At 61.1% G+C, this 11,539-nt stretch overlaps 1 protein-coding gene across 3 annotated transcripts in view; it reads right to left on the reverse strand.

Moving 5' to 3' along the window:
• The window catches only part of KIF3C (kinesin family member 3C), a 55,760-nt gene extending 44,827 nt beyond the window's left edge, over positions 1-10,933 (reverse strand). For all 3 annotated transcript variants that reach the window (XM_045011832.1, XM_045011831.1, XM_045011833.1), the window contains exon 1: positions 9,133-10,933. In XM_045011832.1, coding sequence (XP_044867767.1) covers positions 9,133-10,542 — 1,410 coding nt within the window. In that variant the 5' untranslated portion in view covers positions 10,543-10,933. The remainder of the gene's footprint in view (positions 1-9,132) is intronic.
• Between the last annotated feature and the right edge of the window lie 606 nt (positions 10,934-11,539).

Genomic DNA, 11,539 nt, shown 5'->3' on the forward strand with positions numbered 1-11,539 from the left:
TGCATGCTTGATACTGCAGCTCGTCTGTGGTGAGGGCCTGCGTACTTACAACAAACAGACCTGGGCTCCGCCGTTTGCTCTCCGTCTAGTCAGTCTTTATACGTTTCTATGCAGCTGTAACTAGAAGCACGTCTGTTCTTTTGCTGCTTTCCAGCAATTTCATTTGGGGAGCAGCCGGCTCACAAGCGCCGCAAACATCCGCTGTTCTGTGCGGAGTTAAGTCCATTTCTCACCATGAATTGGCCTTGCCTGAGTTATCAGTCGAACCGGTAACTGGTCACCTCTCCATCCCTTCGCCTTAGGTACTGACCTACTGCTCAATGCCTCCCCTGGCTTCTTACAAAGCACCGGTTCTCCGGGGCCCCGGGAGCAGGTTTCAGGAGGTCCGTCAAGCAGGGCCAGCAACAGAGTCACTGGGGCCCGGGGCAGAAAGCCACAGACCCACTGCATGCGGCTGAAGCCCGAGGCCCTGAGCCCCACCACCTGGGGCTGAAGCCGAAGCCTGAGCAGCTTAGCTTCATGGTGCTCCCTAAGACCTGGGGCCCCAGGCAATTTCCCTGTTTGCTGCCCCCCAACGCCAGTCCTGGCTTTTATATACAGAAAACCAGCTACTGTGACACAGGCGGCTCGTGGAGGTTTTACTGCACGGTGGGGGGGGGGGGGGGGGGGGCTTAGAAAAAGGTTGAGAACCCGTTATAAAGAACTTGTGTGCAGGGGGTGTCACTCATTAGCCTGCATGGTCCCGTGTGGCCCCCCCTGAGCCTGCGGCGGTTTGCCTCATCTCACAGCTCAGCCCTCTGGCCAGTCCCATCCCCTTCCAGGGTAGTGAAGGGTCCGACCGAACAGAAGTCTAATGATCTAGGAGCAGGTCTCTGGCCTGTGCTATACACCTTATCCCAGGCCGTGGCCCCACCCCGGGCTCCACAGTTCTTGTTCCCCAATCCTCGGTGGCTGGCAGGGGAACCCAGGTCCCCCTACTTGGGTTTCTGGGGCCCTGTATTAAGCAGCTAAGGGCTGCTTCCTCAGACTCACTGCTCCTTCCCTGGGGCCACTTCCTACCTTTCGCTGCCTCCAGGTCCCTTTCACAGAGCGACTCCTCCTAGCGCTTGCTCCCTGGAGGCTCTGGCTCCGTGTGCTGCTTCCCGACAGGCTATGGCCGAGGCAGAGTCTCCTCAAGCCCCGTGGCAGCAGGTGGCTCCTGGCAGGGGCCCCTCCACGCTCCTTTCCCTGGGTTTCTCTCTCCTTAGGAGCCTCCTCGCTCTAGCAGCACCTTTCTCCACCTGCATTCTGGTAGCCTTTTATCGAGTCCAGGTGCCATTAACTATTCCGCTGCCAACTAGCCACTGAGGCAGCTGATGACTTCCAGGTGGGCCGGGCGGGGCTCGTTCTCACTAAAGAAGGCCCCTCCTAGGTGACCGAGGCCCGACTCCCTTCCAGGGACCAGCCAGCCCGTGGCAATGAGCTGTTCCCAAGTGACATCCTGCCATGGACTGCAGTCGTTTTGACATCGCAGAACTGCAGGGTCGAACAACGTTCAGTTCCCTTTTGTGCTCCCGCTGGAATCACTCGTGGTCTCCAGTGCCTCTGGGCCAGCCAGACCGGTCACTGGGAAGGACTTCGCCCTCTCAGACTTCACTGGGGAGCACGGGAGCCAAGCCCTGTTCTCTGCCTGGTTCCCACCCACACTGAGGTACCCAGGTGTCTACATTTGCTCCATTTTTGCGGAAAGGTTCAGTTTCCTCGCGACCCGGTGTCACAAAGGGGCGAAGCACAGGAGCGCTAGGAAGGGGTGGTTTTTCTTGACCTCGGTCATTGGACGTGAGGCTTTCGGCAAGTTACACTCCCGTGATCCATGGACTCCAGAGGCTGCAGCCCGTGCTCGCTCCTCCTCCCCCTGCCCTGAGCAGATCTGGGTCAGACACGGAGCTCTGGGTCCAGGGGAGCGCAGCCACCCAGAGCCATAACTGGGGTCCAACATGTCCCCCCAGGCAATGGGATAGTCCTGGGAATCAACCCCCCTCGTTTCCCAGCAAGCCCTGAGCTTTGAAAAGCACCAGGCTGGTCTGGCCTGGTCGGAGATCTCCCCCCCTGCCCTGCACGTGACACTCTCTCCACTGCGTCTACCGCCCCAGCACAGTGCTAGGGGATGCAGTGCTGCTGGAGGAGGTGCCTGTGAAGGTCCTGACCACTTGTGGTCATTGAAGGCCATAGGCTGAATTCCCCTTCCCACGTCCCATGGGCTGTACCAGCTTCTGCCCAAGGAGCAGAGCCCTCGTGTGCACCCCAAAAATCAAACTCAGGCTATGCCAAGGGGCTGCCAGCCAGGGGGCCCCCTGAGACATCCCGAGGGTGTCCTACTGAAAGCAGGAAGAGACGAGGGATGGTCATTGCCTTCTCTTCTGGCAGGGGATGGCACTATGCCCGGGGTGTGGCACTGCTGACTGGAAAAGGAGCGTCTTAGGGATGGCTACGTGTGTTGGAGTGGCTGAGGGTGGGGATGGGCTAATGCTCGGGGACCGGCATCGCCTTGGGCGTGAACGTGGCCTTCGCGTCTGCTCGCCCAGTGTGGGGAAATACGCGTGAGCAACCTGACCAGAGGGAGAGAGTCGGGGGGGGGGGTCACGGAGAGCGTCCCTGTGTGTCTGTCTGTGTTCACGCCTGCGCATGCGTGCAGCTCTCTGGCGAGCACAACAGCCCCCTTTATGCCTGGAGCACGTCGTCCCCATTGGCTGCGTGCGGTGAAACGCTCGCTAATGGGCATTATGCTTGTTAAATGAGTGAGTGACTGTGCCAGACACAGAGCTCCATTCACGGCAACGCCACATTCCATGACCCCCGCCTCCCCTCTCCTCCCTCGTCCCCCCCCACCCCCCGGCGTCTGTGTGCACCCACTGCCCTGCTGCCGGCCAGAGGGAGCCACGGCCGGTCTCCAGAGGCCACTGTAACAAGCGCTGGGGGCAGCCCCATGGATCCTAAGATCTCATCTCGCCTGCTTGCATGAGGCCAAGGGTCAAATAAACACTCCCCAGGTAATGGAGGAGCTGGGGAGCTGAAGTGGTCGGAGGCCACGCTGTCCCTTTAAGGCAGTGGTCCCCAAACTTTTTAACATGTGTCCCCCTTGCCCCAGTCTGTGCCCCACTGGCTCTGTGAGGGGGATGCGGATAGGGGGAAGCAGGCCAACGCTAGGGCTCTAGCTGGAGGCGGGGGCAGGAACGGAGCCTCCACCAGGGGCCGAGGCCAGCAGCCCCGGCCAGGGGCAGAGCTCCAGGAGTGGGGTCAGCAGCTGGATCCCCAGGCATGGGGCTGGCAGCCGTGGCCAGAAGTGGTGCCCCGGGAGCGGGGCCAGCAGCTGGATCCCTGGGCGTGGGGCTGGCAGCCAGGACCCCGGGCACAGGGCCGGGGCCAGGAGCGGAGCTGGGTGGCACTCCCTCTCCGTCCTCCATGGGGGCTTGCCTGGGCCCCAGCCACGTCCCCCAAACATTCCTCTTTGCCCTGCTAGAGCGGCGCACCCCACAGATTGGGGACCTCCGCTTTAAGGCCTGTTAGTTATTGACAAAACGAGTCACCTGGCCTGCTCCATATGAGAGTGACCTGTGGAGCCGGGAGGTGGCTGCCTGGAGTTATGGCTGGGAGAGGAGACTGGGGATGCATAGACCCCTAGGCCAGGAGGGACCACTGGGACGGGGATGGGAGGACCCTCAGCACCTAGTCTCTGAGCAGTTTTATTTGCAAGCACCACTTCTGCAATCACCTCCACACCAGCAGCTCACAGATCTACCTCACCAGCCCGGACTCATCTCTCTGTCCAAACTGAAATCTTGGCCTGTCTCTCCAAGATCTCCTCGTGGATGTCCAGCCAGGAGCTCAAGCTCAACACGACTAAAACAAAGTTCCTAATCTTTGCCCCCAAGCCCTCACCCATCCCTGGTTTATCCATCACTATGGGCACCACCACTATGCTTCCCGTCACTCCAGCCCATAACCGGGGCATCACCTTTGACCTGGACCTTTCTCCAGGTCTTCACATCCAGGTTGTGTCTCAGGGCACATCCACACTTGAAACGCTGCATCGACGCAGCTTCTGTGGCGCTTTTATGAAGACGCTCTAAGCCGACAGGACTCCCCGTCTCCATCACACCAAACACAAGCTACTTCGTTTCCAAGGCCCTTCACAGCCTAGTCCCCCCCCCCCCCGCCCCCATCTCTGCTCGGCCCATGGCACCCGCCACCAGCACCCATTCATTACATTTCCCAACACGCCCCTTCCTGCTTTCTCCCAGGCTGTCCCTCACATGGGAGGTCCACAAAACTACTTCATTATCCTTCAGAACCCTCTGTAGAACCCATCTCTGCTACGACGCCCACAAAACGTGACCACGGTTTGGCAGCTGGTGTGCTGAGACCACAGCCTACCACGCTGTTCAGAATCATACAATCGCAGGACTGGAAGGGACCTTGAGAGGTCATCAAGTCCAGTCCCCTGCACTCAGGGCAGGACTAAGTATTATCTAGACCATCCCTGACAAGTGTTTGTCCAACCTGCTCTTAAAAATCCCCAAGGATGGAGATTCCACAACCTCCCTCGGCAATTTATTCCAGTGCTTCACCACCCTGACAGGTAGGAAGTTTTTCCAAATGTCCAACCTAAACCGCCCTTGCTGCAATTTAAGCCCATTGCTTCTCATCCTAGCCTCTGTCTTCTCGTTTCCTTGTGCTCTCCCAGCCGTCTGCCTGAATCCGGCTGGTGTCTCGTCTTGCCTGGAAGCTCTTTGGGGCAGGGACTCTCTTTGCTGTTCTGTGGGCCCTGGGCTAGGATTTGGGCCCCTGGACGCTATCACAGTACAAATCATCAGATACAATCGAGGTGCAAACAAGAGGTGGTGCCCTGCTGGCCCACGTCTGGCAGCAGGAGAGGAAGTTGGTACAAAGGGGAGGGAGATGCAGATCCAGCCAGTCTCTGTCCCTGCCTCTCTCATTTCTCAGCAGTAGCCAGAGAACACTGGGGATGCAGACACTCGCCCAGCCCCTGGTCCTGTAGGAACATGAGCTGCTGGGCCCCGGGGGTGTGTGTGTGTGTCTGTGTGGGCACAGGGGGGCCAGCCCTATGGAACAGTGCAGAGCACTCGGGGCTGTTCTGCAAACACTGGGACAGGTGGCAGGACTTCTCCATAGACTCACTCAGACTCCTAGTGTCCTGCCCGGTGCTCCAGCCCAATACACATAAAGCTCCTGGCAGTGCCAGCCCCGCCCATCCAGGAGGCTGGAGCTCCTCTCCCCTGCACGCCTCACCCTGGCCACCCATGGAACCCACATCCAAGCCCCCGATTCATGGCTGGCTTCCAAGCTGGAATCATGGGCAGCCTGTGTAAACCAGGCTGCCACCGTCTGCCTCCTAGAGACCAGGAGGAGCAGCACCCCCCGCGTGAGAGCAGGTGGGAAGTGGGCGAATAGCTGGAAAGGCCAGGCCAAGGGCACCACACAGCAGCGATGCAGCGTCCAGCCCAAGGCAGGATGACACCCGGTACACACAGTGACTGAGACAGCAACGGCTGGGCAAGAGGGTGGAGAATCGCCCCCATTCGGGGCTGCGTCCTGCCATCGGCCTCCCTCCCACTGAGATAACTGGAACATTAACTAAGCCAGGCTACAGGACTGGGCCCAGACCGGGCAGAGCTGGCAAGGTGATGGGGGGAGAGGGACAGTGTGATTGTGGGGGTCAGGGAGCTCGTTAACAGACAGCCAGGAGCATACACCCGAGAGCCCAGTGTGGACATGGGTCTGATGCCAAAACGGGGCCCACTGCGAGAGAGAGAGAGACACTGCCAGCGGCCCGGTGCAGCATGGGCTGGCAGAGCGCAGGGAGGGTCTGCACTGCACCGCGCCACAACACAGGGGTGTTAACAGCCATTATCAGGAGAACAAAGGGCCTGGGACTGAGCAAGGAAAAGCAGAGCAAAACCAAAGCGCCCCATAGCGCAGAAGAGGCTGGCAGGTCACGGCCCCCACGAACGGGGATGCAGAGAGGCTGCCACCCTCTGGCACACAATGGCAGACCCAAGGGTGGAGAGGGAGGGACGTTTCCAGGGGGATTTGCGGAGAGCAGGAGCTGGAGGCAAAGGATGGCCAGTGCCCTGTTCAGACAGCCTGGAGCAGCCTGCGGGGAGCTGTGCTGTCTGAGGGGCGCTGCAGAACACTGCAAGGCACGGGGGGAAGGTGAGGGGGGGGGCTCGCATGCCTCTGCTCACTCCTGGATGGAATCAGCCCTGGTCAGGTGCAGCTCACAGGTGATCCTTGGGCTGAAGGACTCGTGCTTCTGAAATGAGAGTATCTGAATTCTGGGCCTCTAAACCTCTGAGCCACTTCCTGCTTGGACAGCTCCGGCCCAAGGCTTGGTGCAGCTTTCTCATTAATACCCAGCCCTTGGCCACCCGCCCACTTAGTCCGCCCAGGATCTGGAAGGTGAGCGGCCCAGCCCCGTGACTTGGGATTGTGTGTCCACTGCCGGTGAGCTCCCTCAATATGGCGCTTTGCCTCCCTGGGAGGAAGTGCTCAAGCTGCAGACGCATTAGTGAGCAGATCAAAGGTCACAAAACTTGGGGGCCTAACAACCGACAGAGCTTGACCCAGGCAAAGTGCAGAGCGGGTCCTCAGCAGATCTTTCCCCTGAGCACCTCCTGCTATTCCAGCCCTGTGTTCCCCGCCTCCTCCTACAATCTGCTGATGCATCTCAAAGCCAGCCCATAGCTACCCCTGCTCCTCCCTACCTATAGCCCTTCCCCCTGTGCCAGGCCTGGGATCCTCCCTCCTCAACACACGGCTGCTCTGCCAATGCCCCTCAGCCCTGAGCAGCGGCCCCTCCACACACACTGGATTACGGTGGAACACAGGAAATGCCCAACCAGTGGCCTTCTCAGTCTGGTCTCTTGCTCCGGCAACAGCTGCAATATGATGCTTTAGAGCAGCCCTCGTAATGGCCCGTGCTAACTGGGCAAGACTGCCACCTGGAGGGGTGATCACCTGACACCCCTACTATTGATCAGGCCCTGACCCGGCACCCAGGAAGCCGGCATTGCTCGGTGCGATGGTCCTTGCCTTGGGCAGATGGAGAATAATAACCCAGAGCAGGCGGAGGTCCCGGGGGGAGGGTGGCAGAGAGCTGCCTTTCTAAGTGGGCACCTGGGTGCAGCATTAATCCAGTGCTCCACACACAGCACTGACTCTTTGCTCCAGCTGGGTTCTGGAGACCACTGACCCATCACCGTACCGGGGCCCCTTGGTGCCGTATTGACCTGCTGCCACACCCGGGCTCCCAATGCCCCCGGGCCACAGCACCACTCTGTAAACCCACCGGGCCCTGCAGGATTCTGGGACTGACCCAAAGAGGAACTTTTCTCTGCATCAAAGATTTTTGCTGATTTCAGCCCAAGCTTCCCATGCGGGAGCTTGGTGGCTGTGGCCTTCAGGAATCCTGCCCAAATACACCCCAAAAGCTACCCCCAGAGGGAAAGCAGCAGCTCCTCCAAAGAGATCACACCTAACATTCACGCCTGCGACACTGGGCTGCCAGGAGTTAACAAACCACACCAGCGTCCTCCAGCTCATAGGGCGTTAACCCACCAGGAAATACACCTGATCCTCAACCCCACGCCAGCCCCCAAACGCACCCCGCAGTCTCCTCCACGCCCACGAGGGGAGGGGGCAGCCTGCGGGGACCTGCACTGACAGCCCAGGGCCAGCAGGGGTCTCCATCCCATACATGGGGGGCGGGTTTGGGTGGCAAAGCCCTTGCCGGGCGAGGGTGCTCTGCACTCACACAGGCGCACTGGGGTGCCGCTCTCCAAAAGGCTGGGCGAGGTGCCAGGCAGAGGTAACGCTTGTACCAGAACCATGGCCACCAGTAGCCGGTTCTGGGGAGGGTGCGGCATGGGAGGGCCGGGCTCCAATTCCCCACTAGGGTAAGCAGGGGCGGCTGCTTGGAAGTTAATGGAGAGGTGCTGGGCCAGGGCTCTGGCCTGGGGATTCTGTTCAGAGAAAGTCGTGGGAGGGCAGCTGTGATTTAATGGACCGAGCATGGGGCTGAGAGTCAGGACTCCTGGGTTCTTTCCCCAGCTCTAGAGCAGACTTGCTCTGTGACCTTGGGGAAGTATGTGCCTCGGTTTCCCCAGCTGGAGGCGATGGTGTGGAGCCCCCTTGGCAGTGATGTGCTAGCTGCACTAAGCTTAGAAAGCACAGACCCGAGGCAGGTCCCCCCCCCCCCCAAGGTGCTCCCCAGGGCTCTGCGAAGCGCTGCATGCACTGGGCGTGAGCATTGTATGTCAGACCATGAGCCACGCCCCAGATACATTGTCCCAGCGAGTGAGCCACCAGCTGGCCCAGCCTCGGGCTCCCACGCAGGGACAGTAGGTCTTGCTTTCAAACAGAGCATCACAGCCTCAGCTCAGCAGCAGCAATGCAGCCAACCCGGGGTAAAATGAACCCCCCTCCCACTTCCTGGCTGCTCCGATCTGTGGGCGAGGGGAGGTCAAGCAGAGGGCGAGGGGGGGATATGAGTTGTGGGGAATCACTGGGGTTCCCAGGCTCCAGCGGGGTGGGACAGGGGTGCCCTGAAGAGGCGTGCTGCTGCGACTGGTCTGCCTCTCCTTGCTCGCAGACCCGTTACGGACCCGCTGCAAGGAAGGACGGAAGACAATAGGGAGGCTGCAATTGGTTGTCACATTGTCCCCCAGGCTCTGCTGGCCAGTGCGTATCTGGGAGGTCACCTCCATGGTCCTGGGTATGAATTCGCACAGAACCACTGCAAACAGCTTTGTCATGTGGCGGGGACTTCGCCGAGGATGCCGAACTCATCCCACGGCTGAGCAGTCACTGCCAGACTGCTCTCCCCTCCCCCCGGGCCCCTCCCAGCAAGAGGCAAGCGAGTAAGGCAGGGCCTGGCGGCCAATGGCCAGGAGACTCTAAAGGAATCTATGGCAGGGCAGCACATAAACAGACAAGCTCCCGCAGTGCAATGCTGCAGGTGCACTAGCCAGCATGGGCTGTGGGATGCAGTGCACCAGGACGGCTAGTGAAACGGGCCCCTCTCCCAGCTTGACCATGCAAACCCTTGGCGGTGCAGTGAGCAGAGACACTTACCTTGTACTTAATGGCCAGTAACTCGGTGGCTTCTTGCTCCTTCCTCAGATCCTCTATCATCTTCTCCTTCTCCTCCAGCAGCTTCTGCTTCTCCTCACTCACCAGGCTGTGGTCATCTTGAATGGCCGCCTTCTCCTCTTCCAGCCTCTCCTTCTGCTCCTTCAAGTAATTCTCCATGTTCTTCTCTAGGCCATCATCATTGTCCTCCTCCCCTTCGGCCTCCGTATTGCCCTCTCCATCCACCACCTTCTTCCTTCGGCTGTTTCGCCTCCTCTTCTTGCTCAGCATCCCTCGCTTCTCCAGCTGGGCTTTCAGCCGGATGATCTCCTCCTGGAACTCCCGCAGCAGGGTGTCCTTTGGGTCCTCGTTGACCCTCGGCTTATTCTTGATGTTCTTTGCCCTGTTGGCAAACCTGAGGGTGGACAAGCTCTCATCGTAGCTGTGAGAGGCTGGGCCTAGGGTGGCCACCATGATGGTCTTGGCATTGCCACCCAAGGAGTCCTGCAGGAGGCGAGTCAGCTTGGAGTCTCTGTAGGGGATGTGAGTGCTTTTGCCATCGACCAAGGCAGAGATGACGTTGCCCAGAGCTGAGAGGGAGAGGTTAATCTTGGAAGCCTCCTTAGGCCTCTCCCCTGGCCCCCCCATTTTGCTCTGGCGCTCGCTGCCTGCCAAGTCCACCAGGTTGAGTTTGCCGACCCGGATGTGGTCCTCTCCATCCAGGCCGGTCTCGCTGCACTCCACCGTGATCACAAAGATGGCGTGGGAGCGGGAGCTGTACTCATTCATGTTGGTGCTGCCCACTGATCGGGTCTGGTTGCCCAGGTTCATGACGTGCTCGATCTCCTTGACGTTCTTGGTCACGAATGAAGAGAGGTCTTTGATGTAAACTCCCGTCTCGGGGTTCTCCTTCAGCTCCAGTTTCTTGCTCTGGTCCTTCGCCAGGAGGTCTCGGATCTCCTCTTGGTAGATCTCCAGGTAGGAGGCCCTCACTAGGTACTGCTGGTTCTGGGACCGGGAGATGTGGGTGAAGATGTGCTCAAAGGAATTGGGGACGATCCCTCTCTTCTCTGGGTCTGTCCAGGCCCCTTGCATAGTGTAGGTCTTCCCGGTGCCGGTCTGGCCGTAGGCAAAGATGGTCCCGTTGAATCCTTGCAGGACAGAGTCTATCAGGGGCCTGACCGTCTCGTCGTACAGGTCCGCCTGCTTGGAGCTGGCGTCATACACGGCGTCGAACGTGAAGGTCTTCGCCAGCTCCCCGGGGGCGGCCTTGGGGTTCCGGAGGGTCACTTGCCCCAGTTTCACGTCCATCTCCAAGATCCTCTCATACCCGGCCGCTTCCTCCTTCCTGTTCATGGGGCGGCATCGGGCCACCACCTTCAAGGCCTCGCTGGTCTTGGGTCTGTTGGCCATGGTGAGCCCCCCTGCGATCAGAGCTGGCCCCTCGCCGCTCTCGGGGCAATGGGCTTTGTGTGGTCCCCCCCCCCGGCTGGGGGAGGCGGCTGCTGTGGTGGATGCTGCAGTCACTTGCCCCGGCGTCTCTTCGGAGCGGGGATGTCACTGGGCGCCGGTCCCCGGCCGCGCCGCAGCCCCCCCATGGCGGGGCATCCCGGAGCCGCCCGCGGGCCGGGGCGCGGGGAGGGGCCCCGGGCGGAGATCCGGGGCTGGGGGCAGGGGGCGAGTCGAGACGGCGCGTCGCTCGCTGGTGGCCCCGGGCCGAGGCGCCCCGCGGGGCCGGTCACCGGGCGGTCAGCGGCTCGGGGGGCTCCGGGGCCGGGATCGCCTCGCCCGCCCCTGCGCCGGCGGCTCATTCATTGCAGCGCAGCCGCTGCGTGTGCGCGGCGCGGGGAGGAAAACAGAGGCGGGCGGGGGAGAGGGGGGGGGGCGAGCAGCTGATTTGCTGGCGGGGAGAGAGAACAGCAGCGACGCCCGCCCCGGCCCCGGCCCCGGCCCCGGCCTGCTGGGAGCTGTAGTCCCGGCTGCGGGCCCACCCGGGCGGGGAAGGAGGGAGGCAGCCGCGGGGTCTCGCTGGTGCAAGCGCCGCGGGGTTCAGGGCCTCGCAGCCGGGGATCGTTCACTTGGAAGGGGGCCAGCGGCGACCCTGGCCTGGCCCACCCCGGGCAGACAGTGTCCTGGGGGAAGCCCCTGGCAGCTGGGCTGGGCGGCGTCTCTCCCCTGCTCCGCCTGACCTGCCAGCCGCACCATGCTCCAGCCCGGGCCCTGTGCCTGGCACGCCAGAGGGTGGGGGGCTCACGCCTAGCACCGCTGGAGAACAGGGACAGCCTCAGCCCACGGCCAAACTGCAGCTTGGGGGGGCAATGGCCCGAACTGGGGAGACTGGGGCAGGAAAGGGGCAAGGACTCCGCTCAAGGGTCCTACGGGCCACCGAGCCTCGCCCACTGGATGGTTT

This window comes from Mauremys mutica, chromosome 3 (genome assembly GCF_020497125.1).
Source record: "Mauremys mutica isolate MM-2020 ecotype Southern chromosome 3, ASM2049712v1, whole genome shotgun sequence".
NCBI lineage: Eukaryota > Metazoa > Chordata > Testudines > Geoemydidae > Mauremys > Mauremys mutica.